At 44.3% G+C, this 16,393-nt stretch overlaps 1 protein-coding gene across 1 annotated transcript in view; it reads right to left on the bottom strand.

The window, feature by feature from the left end:
- Positions 1 to 525: 525 nt before the first annotated feature.
- Positions 526 to 16,393, bottom strand: part of LOC127219286 (solute carrier family 22 member 5) — a 29,712-nt gene continuing 13,844 nt past the window's right edge. The window contains exons 3-10 of the mRNA XM_051180690.1: positions 11,353 to 11,507; positions 10,288 to 10,459; positions 8,982 to 9,108; positions 6,629 to 6,729; positions 4,641 to 4,855; positions 2,430 to 2,612; positions 1,121 to 1,256; positions 526 to 786 (exon numbers count right to left, since the gene is read on the bottom strand). Coding sequence (XP_051036647.1) covers positions 699 to 786; positions 1,121 to 1,256; positions 2,430 to 2,612; positions 4,641 to 4,855; positions 6,629 to 6,729; positions 8,982 to 9,108; positions 10,288 to 10,459; positions 11,353 to 11,507 — 1,177 coding nt within the window. The 3' untranslated portion in view covers positions 526 to 698. The remainder of the gene's footprint in view (positions 787 to 1,120; positions 1,257 to 2,429; positions 2,613 to 4,640; positions 4,856 to 6,628; positions 6,730 to 8,981; positions 9,109 to 10,287; positions 10,460 to 11,352; positions 11,508 to 16,393) is intronic.

The raw sequence follows: 16,393 nt of genomic DNA, 5'->3' as shown, positions 1-16,393 counted from the left end.
CTGATTTACACAGCAGTGGAAGACAGGGCTCAGCCTCAACAGTGACTTCTCACAGCCTGGACAAGCCCAGGACTCTGACAGACACACACAGCACTCCTGGCTGTGGGCCTGAGCAGCCACAATCCACACACTGCTGACTTTACACACCTGCTCCCACCTTCCTTTCCTCTGCACTTCCCTAGGTCTTGTGTTCTGTTGTGAGTGAAAACAATCACGGTAAGGATTTTTGTAACTTAGAAAAGGTGAGAAATCAAACTCCCCATGGAATCATTTATTCTTCTCTGAAGAAGTTTTGTTTGTTTCCTTCTGGTTCTTCGTATGGAACTCAGGTCCCTGTGCATCCTAGCCAAGCACACTGCCACTGAGTGACATCTATTCCATTTCCTGTGAGTTTGTAGTTAGTTAGGGAGAGGAGGGAGAAACAGACCTGCAGTTCTATCTGTGAAACCTGACCAGTCTTCCAAAATAACAAAACCAGTCTAGCAGTTGTTTCACATAGTCTTCCAAGTCCCCCACGGAATGGATGTGCAAGCTGTCTGTGTGTCTTCATGTCCCTAGAGGAAGGTGGCTCTCCAGGATAGATGCACCCATCCGTGAGCACATTAGACACAAGGTCAACAGAACAGAAAAGCCCTGGTCATTGACAGCATTTCTGACAACAAGCAGGTTGTCTGTTTAGTTTTTCACCTTCTGGAGGGTTAAAAGGCTGTGCTTTTTAGGACTGTTGGGCTTTCTTCACCATCCTTTAGCATCCTTGTCTGGTTTTGGCTTTGCCATTGTTTTATCCTATTAAAACAAGCAAAACAATGTTACTTACAAATCTTATAAAGATGCCTATCAGTGTCAAAACAAACAAGGCAGATCTGGAGAAAAAACGAGGACATGGCAGATTCTGAAGTTTCCTGTAGTCTTTGTAGTAAACTAGAGCTGGGGCTTTCATGTCCATGCACATGGACACCTGTTCACACAGGATCAGACCAATGCCTTCATAGCACCATGGTTAAAGTAGTCCAGTTATATGTGAGACTTTGTGCACAGAGCACTACTTTAAGGTACAGACCCTTAAAACCTAGCCAGACCCAGACCCTGTGCATTCAGTGTTAGGAGGAAGGTCTCTTACCCTTTGATCCTTAGCATCTGGTCGATGGTGTCTGGGAGAGGGACACCAAAGCTCTCTGGGAAGAACAAGGTAAGGATAGCTGTCAGGATGGTCAGACTTCCCATGAGGATGTAAGGCAGGTAGCGGTCATAGGCACCTGTAGTCAAAGAGAGGACCCAGGTTACAGTGGGACATGGTTTCTTTCTGGTCCTTTATTTCTTCAGGACTCTATATAGGACTCACTTTCCTATTGGTCTTAGTGTTTCCTTAGGCCTGGGCTGGTAGAGTAAAGTCTGGCATCTAAAGAGTCTTAGAACTCAGACCTGGCACACATGTGCTCAGAGGTCCAGCAGTGTCCACAACGGACAAGAGAGATGTATAGGGGAGCTGAGACACCAAACTGCAGGGTTCCCAGGGAAAACAAGGTCCTTATCCAGGACAAAGCAACTCTCCTCCTCTGCAGCTCTGTCCCAGTTTGATTTGCATTCAGGTTAGACAAGGTGCTGCAGCCCATTAGAGCCACATACCACCATTTCAGAGTACTTGCTACTCTCAGGACACTGGCAGGTCCTTGTCAGAGCTAGGGATGTGCAGAGGAGCAGCTTGCAGGCAGGAGTCAAATGGAGTGAAATGTCAGAAAGCAGATCTTTACAGGGCATAAAACACACTGTCATGTGAGCCAATGGAGGCCTGTAGGCCACCTACTGGGGAGGCAGAGACAAGAGGAGCTAAAGTTCAAGGGCTTCTAGGGCTACAGAACAAGTTTAATCCCAGTTCACACAACTTAGTGAGCAGCTGTCTTGAAAAGTAAAATGGGAGCCAAGAAGATAGCTCAGCTTGTAAAATTGCTTGCTGCTACACCTGGTGGCCTGAGTTCGAGCCCCAGGATCCACACATGGGAAAGAAAGAATAATTTTAGGACTCCCCTAAATTGTCCTCTGACCTCTATACATATACTGGATACATGAAGTGTTCTAAGTCATAGTCACTGCCAGTCCATCAGTTAGACCTCTTGAATGGACAGGTTCTGTTCATGTTCCTAACTTCAAGAAGAAACTCCTTCAGTAAAGAACACTGTCTCCAAAGAATTTCTTAGGATGAACAAATTGTAGTTTGTAATGGAGGGATCTGGGGAGACTGAAACAGAAAGCCCCACACTTTCTCATCTTCATCTAGTTGGTCTATGAGTTATTTTCCATTTGAAATGTGTGCCTTCTTCTCCATCCAGGGTCCCAGTAAGGGATGCATCCTGCTAACTTGTGTCCAGCTCACATGAAGTCTACTTAGAGCTTCTGTCCCATCCATTGCACCAGTGCACTATGGTACTCACCAAGGTAAACAAAGTAGGGAGACAGGATGCTGCCAAGGCGGGATGCTGTGGAGCTGACCCCCACACCCATGTTTCTCACCACAGTGGGGTAGAGCTCAGCTGTGTACACGTAGACCATGGAATAGGCAGAGGTGATTCCAAACTTGCCCACCATCACCAGGGCAGTTGACAAATAAAACAATTCTGGAGAGACAAAGGAAGGACAGCAAAGTCAAGAGGGACTAGTGTAAGGGTTGCCCTGGAGGAATTCTCTTTCCTTGTAGCTTAAAACCAACTCACTTTCTCCCAGATTTGGGGTGGAGAGAGTTGTTCAGTTTCTATACCTTCCTATCACAAGAAAACAGCATGGCTTAGATTTCTTTCTAAGGGGATTACTAAAAGGAGACTGGGCACTTCAGCTGTGTGAGGGTAAAGGTGCTCCTCAACCTAGAGGCCCAGACAATGTGTGTCCTTCAGCCCAATCTGCCTGTCTTCCAGAAGCCATCCTGAGTTAGAGATGAGCTGCTTCCCCAGAATCTCATCCCAATCTGCCTGCCTTGCAGAAGTCATCCTGGGTTAGGGATGAGCTGCTTCCCCAGAATCTCATCCTGAGGGTACTGTGGAGTTAACCAAGGACTTGTATATGAAGGGGGGAGTTCAGCTCTAGCTGAGTTCATGCTTGCAGTCCACTCTGGGCTTTTGAGGTGGCTTAGTGGGTAAGGGCACTTTCAGTCAAGCCTGAGAACTTGAGTTTGATTCCCAGGAAAGAGAGAACTGACTCTCACTTCCTGCACGTTGTCCTCTGACCTCTACATGTGTGTGTTGGGACACATGTCTCCCTCCTCCAAATAAATAAGTGCACTAAAGTCACTGAAAAAAGTCTGTAAACCATCTGAACTTAGGGATGATCCTCCAATCGACTTCACTGCCCAATGAGTATAACTAGTGACACAATGGTCACTCTACTCAGGTGAGAGCCACCACAGCCACGCCCATGTTCCTATGCAGTATCACAGTCCTCAAAGTAACCACCAGAGGTTCCAAAAGCCATGGGGCATGGATGATTCTGGCAAATGATGGACAAATAAGGCTTGTCATCTGTTCCACAGGGTGTCAGAAAGGGTTCCTCCTATCTATTCCTGGGATGGCAAGGAAGTTTTAACAGCGAAGTCCTTCCCATAGCCTGAGCTCTCCCTCTCTTTTGCTTCTCTCTCTTCATCACTTACTAGTTCCTGTTTTTTACTCTGAAGCACACTGGGCTCATCCCCTCTCAGAGTTCTATCATAGGTCAGGCTGATGTCAGACTCCCCATACAGCCAAGGATGACCTTGAACTTCTCATTCTCTTGTATCCTCCACCCAAGTGCTGGGATTACAGATGTGACCCTCCATGCCTAGCTTTCCCTTTTCTATAAAATCTTCTGAAATGTTCCTGACTTTCTTTTCTTTCTTTCTTTCTTTCTTTTTTTTTCCCCGAGACAGCATTTCTACTGTAACAGTCCCAGAATTCACTTTGTAGACCAAGCTGCCCTCGAACTCTGAGATCCGCCTGAATTCTGTTCAGGATGCTATCATGATTGCTCTTTAGATGAGTTTTAATGTCATTTCTTCCTATTCACAGAAGGTAACAACATCTGAAGATTAACAAGCATTTATTAACTTTTCCCCACCCCCACCCCACCCCCAGCCCCGCCTTTTTTAGGGTTTTCAAGACAGGGTTTCTCTGTGTAACAGCCCTGGCTATCCTGGAACTAGCTATGTAGACCAGGCTGGCCTCAAACTTACAGAGATCTGCCTGCTTCTGTCTCCTGAGTCCTGGGATTAAAGGTGTGCACCACTAACACCTGGCTCTTCTCTACTAGAAATAGACTCCATCAAGACCCACTCAAGCTATTGCTTGAGTAAATAAATAAGACAGAACTAGTTGGGGAGTGACTCTCCTTCTTCCTTAGTCTACAGAGGAAACCAAATATGAACATGTTAACTTGGGTCAAGGGCATAATTAGCCAATAAGCCCAAGGCTTTCTGCATCCTCACAAAGCCCAGGCTATGAAGACCCCACACACACATCCCCCCTGTTTTGTGAGAGACATCATTTCTTGATTTTTAAGACAGGCAGTACACACATGCAGCACAGATGGGCTAGGCCTGACTATGTTCTCTTTGTAAACAGCCCAGTTCAAGTCAAGTTACACACTGAAGACATAAGTCTGCAAATAAACCTCGCCCGTACCTGAAGGCACCAGCTGCACGAAGAGAAGTACACTGCCACCCAGGAAGAGGGCAGCAGAGATGGAATATCTCCTGGGCAAGTGCTGCAGCAACAGCCAGGCCAACACATAGGCTGGGACTTCAACAGCCGCTGAAAGGAAGCTGTTCACATAGATGTCCCCATGCAAGTTAGGAGTGTCCAGAGAAAGTCCAAAATAGCCCACTGATATGGTCAGCCTGCAACGGGGGACAGAAGAGAGCTGGAGAAGCGGCACTCATCTCTCCAGACCCACACACCTTACAAAACATTCACTGAAAAAGTTCTGAACTGCTCTTGATGCAGGGAATGGAGGGGAGTAGTAGATTTCACCCTGTGCCTTACTTCCTACTACAAAAGTTAACTTTCTCTAGCCCCAGTCACCACTGTAAGTCCTTTTGTCAGTAACCTTCAGAACATTCCATAAGAAAGTGTCTCATCAAAAGAGCTTACATGGTTCACCCTGACTTCATCACTAGGAGGAAAGTCCCAACCTGTATTTCAATATTAAAATACTACTCTGAAGCATTTGCTAAAATCCAATTCCCTGCTCTATATGCTTCTTCAAACACAGCAAATATAACAGGAGCTAGAGAATGAGTAAACAGACTGGGTAAGGTGTGACAGAAATGGGGGATTAAGGTAAAATACAGCTCAAACATTTGGAGAAGGATCCTCAGCAGGCTACATGTAATCAGCCAGGAAGAGGCTGACAGCAACCCCACTGTGCTTTGGAACAGGGAGTTCCCAATGGTGAGGTCTCACTGTCTCTCATTCACACCACTCCCATGCCTGGCTCTGATCCTAATAGGTTTCTGTGTTGATGAGCTGTACTCTTTGGCACCAGAATGTCTTTGACTCATATACAGGTTGAAAACACAGTTGCCATAGTAAGGAAGAGAGTAGGCTCACAAGCCCCAGGAAACTCTAAATCTAAAGCATGATTAGAGTATGGGTGATTCAGAGTAGGTGAGATGTCTCAGGCTGGAAGTCTGAGGTACAGTCTCCATGCTTGCCCTGTCTTGAGGCAGATTCAGGTGTGCCCCACTGCCTTTAAGGCATCCTGGACAATTCCTTGGAAATGGAAAATTCCGTGGAAATGGATGACTCACTGACCAACCCTACCCCAAACCAGGAAGCAGACTAGCTTATTGCTCCAAAGTTGGCTGAGCCTTTTAGCAAGGACTTTGAGGTGAAGTCTACCCTTCTCACCATCTTCTCACATTCATCCAGTGGAGTCAAGGATCTTTGATATCCCAAGGGTCTGGCAGAAGCTATGCAAGCACTCAGCTTTCTTCCTTTTCCCTGGTAACTCAGAAATTCTTTCCTGATAACTGCATCACCATGTAGGAACAAACCTGGTGGAAACATCCAGGCTATGGCTTTGACTTTAGGACAGTCTATGGACATCCTAGAAGGGCCATATCCTACTTTCATGTTTCCAAAAAACTATTAGCAGTGTCTGGAACCTATATGATAAAGTGTCTTCACTGAGACCCTTCCTCAAACCCCCAACTGTCCTAGCCAGAGAATGTGATTCCTCAACACAGAACACTTTTAAGAGGAAACAGCCAGGCATGGGGGGTGAGTGCAGGGGCCGTGTGCAAATGATAGACAATGTGGACCCCTTAGGGGAGCTCACTCTGCTTCATGAGCACATTAGAGTTGCTGTCAGGCTATTTACCACAGATAATCTACTGAGGGAGACGACAAGGGACAGGAACAACTAAGCAAGGACCTTGGGACTCCCTTGTGGAATCTCTAGGTCCTAAACAAGCTCTATGATCACTTTCTCCTTTCCTGAGTTTTCATTACACAAGAGCTGTCATGTATGTCCCTGTGTCTCCATCCATCATAAGAGCAACCCTTGCATCATGTGATGGCAGAGGTTTTCAGCTTTGGTCTGAGGCAATGTCTGTAGAAAGTGTCCTGAGAGTGGGTGAGGCTCAGGTAGGTCTGTCTCACTTACGCACCACAGGATTATAGACATGATGGTGAGGATCCTGATATTCCGGGTTCGGATCAGATCATAAATGTGGTGTGACTGAGGCTTCTTGGAATTTAGGTCTTGTAACTGCAGGAAGAACAAAGTTAATAATATAGGAAAGAGAAAGAGTTGGAGACCACCTGGGATCCATCATTTTCACTATCTACTTCTCAAGAGTAGGGAGCATTCTAAGGTTATTCCTTGAAAAGACACTACAGTGACTTTTAATGACCAAGGACCCATGCAGGCTCAGTCAATGACAAACTGAAGTAAGGTTGAAAAAGAAAGGAGCATGGCAAAGGTCTAGGTGACATCCAGTGACAGGCACCTCACTGCATTACCCTGCCCATCCTCACTGAACTTTGCAGGGAAGCCTTTGAGGTTTCCTATGCAAGGCTGACTCCCTGCCCTATTGGTCAGAGATAAAAAAAAAAAAAAAAAAAAAAAAAAAAAAGCGACTGTATTTTTGCTAAACTGACATTTAAGTGGAATGAATGTTTTGAGTCCTCATACTGTGTTGTTTTTGGTCTACTTCCAGAAGAAAAATATTCAAATTGAAAACAGGAAAACTGACCCGTCCTTCACCCGGAGTAACTTCCTACGAGATTCCACAGGGCCAAGGCCATCACTAAAACACATGTCTAAACACACCGATGATCTTTCTCAACTAACCCAGATTGAGAGCTTGCTTTTAACCAAACAGTAGTTCAGCAAAAGGTCAACCTGAGACTCAAAGAAATCCTGAAACACCCTCATTTCCTTAGTGATGCCAATGAGGCTAATGGGTTCACCTAGTCTGACCCCTTACTTAAAATGCCACCAAAGTCACCTTACTTAAAAATGACCTCATTCACATTCCAGCCTTGACTTCTGTGCTTCAGAGTTCTTCTAGAACATGTTGTGTGATTGCTGCAGTTGGGCCACCATTTAAGGGAGATGCCAGCAGGGCTATTGTGGCCAATAGCTTCTCAGCTACTTATAACTGCTTCTTCTCTCACAAGCCCCAAGTCCTCATCATGAAACCAGAGCATCTCAAACATGCCTGCCACTTACACTTGAGCATGGCTGTGGGCAGTTGTCCTTCAGTCAGTCCTTTGTCTTCTCAAACAAGACACTTATTCTAGATCCATGCCTGCCAACACCTGTAGTATTGACCTCATGGATCTGAAAACTGCCTGCTACTGAAGAAGGGAGGAAAGACAACAGGAAGCAAGAACCAGGAGCCACACAAAACCAAAAAATTACTCAGAACAGGGAAGAGGTAGGTATCAGAATGGACTTGGTTCCAGGATGATGGATAACAACTAACTGAGAGCGAACAGACACAGAACCCTGCTGAGTGCAAATCTACCAGTGTTCCAATAATCCTCAGATGACAATCCCTAAAACATAAGAAACAATGACTTCCAAAAACACTCAAGTTGATAAAAGCCTATTTCTCATGAAGGGTCTTTACTATTAAAAGTAATAATTAAGTCAGGCATGGTGGCATGTCCCTTTAATCTCAAACCTTTGGAGGCAGAGACAGATCTTTGAGAGTCTGAGGTCTACACAAAGATTTCCAGATTTCCAGCTAGTGTTATATATAGTGAGATTCTTAGAAAAAAAAAAAAGGAATGGTTAAAAATAGGTGAGAAGCTGGGCAGTGATGGTGCACACCTTTGATCCCAGCACTTGGGAGGCAGAGACAGGAGAATCTCTGAATTCAAGGCGAATTTGGTCTACAGTAAGTTCTAGGACAGCCTCCAAAGCTACACAGAGAAACCCTGTCTCGAAAAACCAAAACAAAACAAAACAAAAAAAAAATTTAGAAGTAAAAAAAAATTCATGGGGGAGAGAAAGAATAGGTAGTTGGGACCCATTCCTCATCCTCTGAAGTTTGTGGATATTCCTGTCCATGGGTGTATATGGGTGTATATGTGTGTATATGTGTGTGTATATGTAGGCTAGAGGTTGACCTAGGGCATCATCTTCAATCATTTTTTTTCACCTCATACTGAGGACAGGATCTCTCATTGACTGGTTAGCTGGCTGGACAATACGACCCTGGGGTCCTTCTGTCCCTGCTGCCCCAGTGCTGGGATCAGGGGCACACTCTGCCATGCCTGGCTTTTTGGTTGGTTATTGGGACCCGAACTGAGGTCCTCATGCTTGTGTGTCAAACACTTTACAGACTGAATCATCTCTCCATTCCTTTAACTTCTGCATTGTAAACAGACCTTGTCTAAGAATGGCTGGGGCTTGGGTAGAGTAAGGGCTGAGTTCCTGTGAACTGTGCTCTGTGCCGCTGACTAAAATGACCAGTGTGAGCCTTAGCCCAGCTTCCACATGGTACCTACCTCATCTGGATCAAAGATAGTGGAAGGTGCAACAAGCCCATTGGTTTTGGCAGCTTTGCGGATGATCACCTCTGCCTCTTTAATCCGGCCTTGAGAGATAAGCCATCGGGGGGACTCAGGAATAAACCTGGAAGTACAAGTGCAATCTAGTGAGGCCTCCTGTTCATTTGCTTTCCCAGAGGCTGGACATGTTTAACTACAGATGGGAAAGGAGGTTTCAGATGCAGAGGGAGGCGTGTGGAGTGTCAGGTGTTCATAAGGTGATCATGGCCCAGTAATCACCTGAGGTATGACACTGCTGAACACCAACTGTAGCCAGAAAAACTTGAAGCATCCTGTATATCCCAAAGAGATCCCCATCTGGCTGACACTTGCCTGTCTGCAGTAGTGGTGGCCTCTTCTGGGCTTTAAGGAGACAAGCACAAGATGGGCTCCTGGGGCCTGGCTCCTGCTGAGAGTGAGGCACACCCAGATCCTGCTATCTTTATTCTGTCTCTGAGATCCACAGAAACTCCTTAGTGATCACTTAACATCATTTCCTCCTCACTCCACCTCTGATTTAGTCATAGTCTCTTCAGTCTCTTTACACAAAACAGTATGGTTCTCAAGGCTGGGGACTTGGTGTATGGAGTTTCAGTGGATATTTTCCTTATCCTTGTGACCTTATCCTTGTGCAGCCCTCTCTCCTCTGTCCTAATCAGGAGCCATGATGCATTATAACTTCTTCTCCCCCTATTCTTCAGGGTTCTTGCCACTGTACATGGATGAGGATCTCACCTCAGTCTAATCTATTGTAAGGAGTGACTCTTGCCTGGTTCCTCTGTTAAGTTCCATGGCTTAGAAGGGCCTATGCTCTACCTGCCCAATGGCCCTCTGTTGGAGGTGTGGCTGAAGCCTGTATTCCTCTGTATAGCTACTCAAAGAAGATCACTTCTGGAGCTCTCCCTCTCTTTACCTACTAACACCCATGCCTGGGGCCTCAGCATCATGCAGCTACAGCCCAGGTCTGGTTGTCTTACCCTGGGATTTGAGAATTTCCCAGAGGTTAGGTTGGCTCCTATCTGCTTGCAACAAATTCTTAGTTCAACCTAGACCTGGTAGAGGACAAGTAGGCTGTGTCTTGGGATTCTGTGTTGTTTTGGCTTTTTTGAGTATGGAGAATCTTTCTGACCTGATTTATAAATAATATTCACTACCCTTTTCTGGGATCTAGGATAGGGATTTGGTGGCTACTTCTGCCCTCTACTGGACATCAGACAGAAGCCACCCCACAGATAGAAAGCCCAAGGGGCTGGACCACACTCACCACCAGAGAGCCCCACACAGCACCCCTGGCACAGTGAGTGCCAGCAGCAGCATCCTCCAGTCTCTGATGAAGTATGCAAACAGAGGCAGCACCATGAAGCCAAATGCATAAAATATGCACACTCCTAAGGTGGCAAATATAATTCGAATTGACTTGGAAAGAATTTCTGTTCCTGTTCAAAAGAAGAGAGGAGTCAAGTTAGTCATCAGTTAAGGCAATTACCTTATAAATCTTCTGTGGTATAATTTTCAACATAGAGACAAGGAGGGAGCCAGAATTCACTGTGTTTTGAGTCCCTGGAGGGGTCGGATATGAACTAAGTCTGATTTGCTTTGCTTTGCTCCTGGGGTGTTTCTCTAAGGTCCCTAGGCAACAGTGCTGTCATGAAAACATCATCAGGATCCTTAGCCATATGCTAAACAGTGTTAGGTCCTGTAAATCCTTATATGGGGAAGAATTCACCAAAGGCAAAGGCATTACTAAGGCTGTACATACTAGCTATTGTCCTTCGAGGACAAATGTTCTAGTAAATGTGAAAAGAAAATAATAACCCTTTCCACAATACAACCCAAGGAGCCCAGTGATCTGATTCCCAACAGAGAGACTGGAAGCTTTCTGGTGGGAACGAGGTGGCTTGTCTGAGTCAGAGCCTTGAAGGGTGGATTCTGACCAGATCCTGAACTGGACCATTCCTCACTCTCCTTGGTGTACACTGATAGCCACCAATGCTCTGCAGCAGCTCCCTCTCCTGGGGAGCCTTCCCATGGTGGCCCATCCCCTCTTCTTTCCTCCACTAGCTACCTAAGCCCTTGTCTAGTTAACGCCTTAAAAATGGGTGCTCCATGGTGAATCCCAGTTAATGGCTTAATTACTAATAAGCCAAGGGGCCACCAGTCAGAGGCCAGAAGAGAATTGGACATCAGAAGTCAGGTTTAGTATTTCAGCTGGTAAGCTAGGTTTATTTACTAGGGAAATCTAGCCCATTTTCCCTGATGGACATTATAACCTGTCTCCAGTAAAGTGAAACACAGGATCAAGTACTCAACTCCAACCTGATGTCCATACCCAGGACAAATGCTGCCACGTAGTTGGAGATCTGACCCATGCCAACAAGAACAAAGAGCACAGTAAACATCTCGAAGTTCACAGAGAAGACCTGTAGGAAGCTGAATCCAGTTTGTATGGCCATGGTCAAAAACAGCACATTCTTCCGACCAAACCTGGGGAGGAAAAGAGGGTCACAGAGAAGCAGCTGGAAGAGGCAGCAGCAACTGGCTTCACTGAGAGGGGCTTTCTCCTGTCATAAGGACTGGCAGCAAGGTAGTCCCACTCTCCCAGTCTCCTTGCTGTCATTGAATCCCACACTTGCCAGAATGTTAGCCTGGACACTAAGGCTGCTCCAAAGGCAGTGCCACACTGATGCTAATGTCTGCAGGGGCTGGAAAGGGATTTTTTGAGTTTAAATCCACATACTTGTAATAATTGTTATAGGCAGAAAAGACATACTCCTTTGTAGATTAATACTGGTTATTTATCCTGACTTCCCTTTGTCAGTGACATGAATAACTAGAAATAGGTGGGGATGGGTGAAGAATTGTTTATAAAAATGCTGCAAATATGGAACAAAAAAAGATAAAAATTTTCTATCACCTTTGAGCAACACCCATGAATTGACATGGATACCATGTGCGAGTGACTGCCAATCTCATGATGCTATCCTATAATCCTGCCAGAGGACTGATCCTGACTCAAGTTTCTGAATGCAGCTGCCTATCTGCAAAAAAGTACAGAGGATAAAGGAAGAGACTTGGGGGATATAGATCACCCAAACCTAGACAGGGAAATTCTACAATGGAACTGTCATGGCTCTTCAATAGATAAACCTCAAGGCAAAGAAAAGGGTAAAGGGAAAAACAGAAAGTAGACTAAAAGTATACTTAATTAGCTGGGTGGTGGTGGCACATGCCTGTAGTTCTAGCACTCGGGATGCAGAGGCAGGCAGATCTCTGTTAGAGACCAGCCTGGTCTACAAGACAGCCTCCAAAGCCACAGAGAAACCCTGTCTTGAAAAACCAAAAACAAAAAAGTATACTTAATTAAAAAAATCATTTTATTCTTTTATGTGCATGTGTGTGTGTCTGGTGTACATGTATGCCTAATGCAGATAGATGTCAGAAGAGGGCACCTGCTCTCCTGGAACTAGGGTTACAGATGGTTGTGAGCAGCCATGTGTGTACTGGGACTTGAATTCATGTCCTTTGGAAGAGCAGACAGTGCTCTTAACTGCTTTGCCACCTTTACAGCCCTAAGACATACTAAATTTTACAAATGGAGAAGGTGAAATTTGCATGTAAGTGTGTACATTTTGGGTCTGGTGTGGTGGCAAATGCCTTCAGTCATAGCACCTGAGAGACAAAGGCAGGTGGATTGCTATGATTCTAAGCCAGCCAGGGCTACATAACAAGAACACATTTAAAGAAAATTACATTTGACGAAAAAACTACCCTCTCCCAACACAATCCCGAACTCCATAATCTTGAATGCTGAAACTCTGAAAGATCTAACATTTCAAAATTCTAAAAAGGTAATTTTGGAAAAACTAATTGTATTCTATTTTATATTTGTATATGTATTTTTGCATACATGCATATCTGTGCATCGTGTACATGTCTGGTGCCAGAGGTTAGAAGAGGGTGTCATATACCTTGAACTGGAGTTAGATGGTTGTGAGTTCTATGTGGGTGCTGGGAATCAAAACCCAGGTCCTCTAGAAGAGCGCCAGTGCTCTCAATGTCTGAACTATCTCTCCAGCCTCCAATCTAACTCTTGATGAGATAAAGCAAAACATAACAAAAACCATCAGACCAAAAAAAAAAAAAAACAAAACAACAACAACAACAAAAAAAAAAAAAAAAAAAAACCCAAAACCCTCCAAGGGTCACCCAAGGAGTTTAGATATGGAGAAATTTTTTATCTTTTATAAGTACATCTATCTCTTCATTTACTGAGGAATTTTCAACACATTAGCACAATAGTTACACACAAAATCAATGCTGCGATAATGGAACAAAATTTCATGGAATGCACAAAATGAAAATGCTTGTATACCATCTATATCCCTAGAATTGGAAATAATGCAAATATGAAATATATAGCATAATGAATTGGGAGATGATGCAAAGGTGGAATATATAGTATAATGAATTACAGAAAACAATTTAAAATGGCTGGAAGAGATGAGCATAGAGCAGTGGTAGATTGCATGCTTAGCATCCACAAGGACCTGGGTTCAACTTTCAGCACAAATGAAATGAAAACGAAAACAACTAAAAAAAAAAAAAAAATCGAACATACAAAAACGTTAATTACAGGGATAGATTTCGGGCACTTCATGAAGGAAGGCAGTCAGAGGAACTGGAGACTTGCATCATTACCTATAGGGTAGCCTGTTGTCTTTGCTTAGACTAGCAAGCTTTAATTTTCTTTTTTCTTTTCTTTTTTTTTTTTTTGAGAATACATTCACTTGTACTGCCTACATGCAGGACCTTCACCTCGGCCCATGCAGATTCACACCCTAGTTACTTTGGGAAGTACCCTCTAATACACCTGAAACAATGCTTTCTCAGGTTTCTAGGTGTCCATCTGCCTAATGTGTTGCAGGTTTCCTGAGTACCATCAAAAAATGTATCAATCCCTTCTCTGGACATAATCTTTCCATCTATTCTCTTTACATATCCTTCTTTACAACAAGAATCTCAGGTGGAGGTTTTCTATGTCGTGTGTGTGTGTGTGTGTGTGTGTGTGTGTGTGTGTGTGTGTGTGTTTGTGTGTGTGTGTATTCTCATGTACACTTGTGTATATGCATGTGGAGACCAGAGGTCAATCTCAGTGTCATTATTCAGAAGCTGTCCATCTCATTTTAAGACAGTTTCTCACTGGCATCTAGGACTCACCCATTAGGCTAGGGTTGCTGGCTCATAAGCTCCAGGGAGCCTTCTGCTCCTGCCCTTCCATCCCTGGGATTACAAAGGCAAGCACCCAGCTGTTTACAAGGTAGTGGGGACTGAATTCAGAACTTCAGGGTTGTGGGGCAGGCCCTTTACTGACTGTGCTTTCTCCCCAGTTCAGAATTCAGAATTCTAAATTTTTGTTTGTGGTCTGGGGCAGGTCTGGGGGTGTGGTTAGGTTTTAGAGTCTGTTGCTCTGGGATTGCCCCTCTGATGATTATGATGGCACTAGCATGGAACTGGTTCTTCTATTGCCTTATTCAATGAAGGTTTTTTTTTTGTAAAGATTTTTGTTTTGAATAATGTGCATGTATGTGTTTGTGGGGCTAGAGGATACATACATGTGTGAGTACAGGTGCTCATAGAGACCAGAAAATGGCATAAGATTCTCTGTAGTTGGAGTTGGATCTGGAGACAGGTGGGAGCTGCTTAAATGTTGGAACTGGGAATGGAACTCAAAGCCTCTACAAGAGCAGGGAGCATTCACTGCTGAGTGTCTCTCCAGGCCTGGAAGGGGTTACTCACGGGTGCTAACTTGAGTGGGGCAAATACTGGATGGGCTTCTGAGGCAACAAAATTCTATTGCTTGACTTGCTGGTGGTTGTCAGGCCACCTCCATTTTGATTGAACTGTGACAATGACAGAATCTATGGTAGTTTGGATTCCAGAACTAAAGTAAACATGTTTCTCTAGATTCTTACCCCCCATCTTTAAAGATTCCCCCGGTCATGATCCAGCAAGGTAGATGTTTATCCATCACCTGCACTCTTGAACTTACCACTCCTTGATTACTCCCAACAACAGCCAACCATGGCCTAAAAGGGAAACTTTTCAATCTCCTTCCCAGACCCCTTGCTAAGAAAAGAATAGGACCTGAATTCTTCTCCAAACTTCTGCCATGTTGCTGTCTGTTATGTTAATAACTTCTTTAATAAATCTCCTACCCCAAAAGAATAATCCACCTCAGTCCCTCCCCCACTTTTGAAATACAAATACAAAACATTTCAGCTTATTTCATGGAATAATTCATTATACCACATATTTATTCTATGACACTTTCTGTATCTGTATTCATTTTTTAAAAACAGATGTGTTTGTTGTTGTTGTTAAAGTAAGTGCCACAAAAGGAAGGAACAAGTCAATCTGGGGAAAAAATGGCAGATTCTGCCTGAGACTGGTTTGAGCTGTCCCATACCATGTACATTAAATGAATGCTTATTCTCTTATATTAGGCACTGGGGATATTTCTGCTTTAAAAATGTCACCTCTGTCTTTAAGAAGCTTCTGGTTGGTGAGATGATATTAATTACACTTTAATCAATGATGCTACCGGGCACACTATTACACACTGAGACAAGCACATAAAACAAAGGGTCCCCAGATCCACAGAGACACAACAAAGGAACTCAAGACTCTAAGGGCAGGGATGGGGCATCCTGGGATGATCTCCCTGACAATAGGGCACTGATGAAGTCCAAAGGAAAAGTGACTTGGCAGTGGGAAAGCATTCAGTCTAGAGCAGTGGTTCCCAACCTTCCTAATGCTAAGCCTCTTTAATATAGTACTTCAGGTTGTGGTGACCCCAACCATAAAACGACTTTATAATGGCAATTTTGTTACTGTTATGAATCATAATCTAAATATCTGATATGCAGGATATCTGATATGTGACTCCTGTGAAATGGTTGTTTGATCCCCAAACAGGTTGCAACCATATCTTGAGAACCACTGATATAGAAGGAGAGATCATTAGTCATATGACATACTTTCCATTCACTAATTTCTCATTGGTGCTATGAAGGAAGTCCAGGAATTGATGTAATGGAAACTGCCACCTTGAGCCACTTGCTTAGTGAAGAAAAAACATTAGGTGGGGAGTGGAGTTAGATTCCAAGTAAACCTTGTGGCTAGGATTGGGTGTGGGTTTGCTGAACACAGGGCTTGAGTGGCAGGTACTAGCTGCCCAGCAATAGCTTTTGGAGGAAGGACTGAGCCAAAACTGCACAAGGTTTTGTGGATATAAAAGAGGGCTTGCTATTTTTCCTCAGTAGAACGGTTTTTGTTGTTAGTTTATCTTTGGGTTTTCATAATCCAGGCTG

Source organism: Phodopus roborovskii, unplaced genomic scaffold (assembly GCF_943737965.1).
Source record: "Phodopus roborovskii unplaced genomic scaffold, PHOROB, whole genome shotgun sequence".
NCBI classification, from domain to species: Eukaryota; Metazoa; Chordata; class Mammalia; order Rodentia; family Cricetidae; genus Phodopus; species Phodopus roborovskii.
The sequence above is the reverse complement of the archived record's forward strand: the minus strand, read 5'-3'. Positions and strand labels throughout refer to the sequence as shown.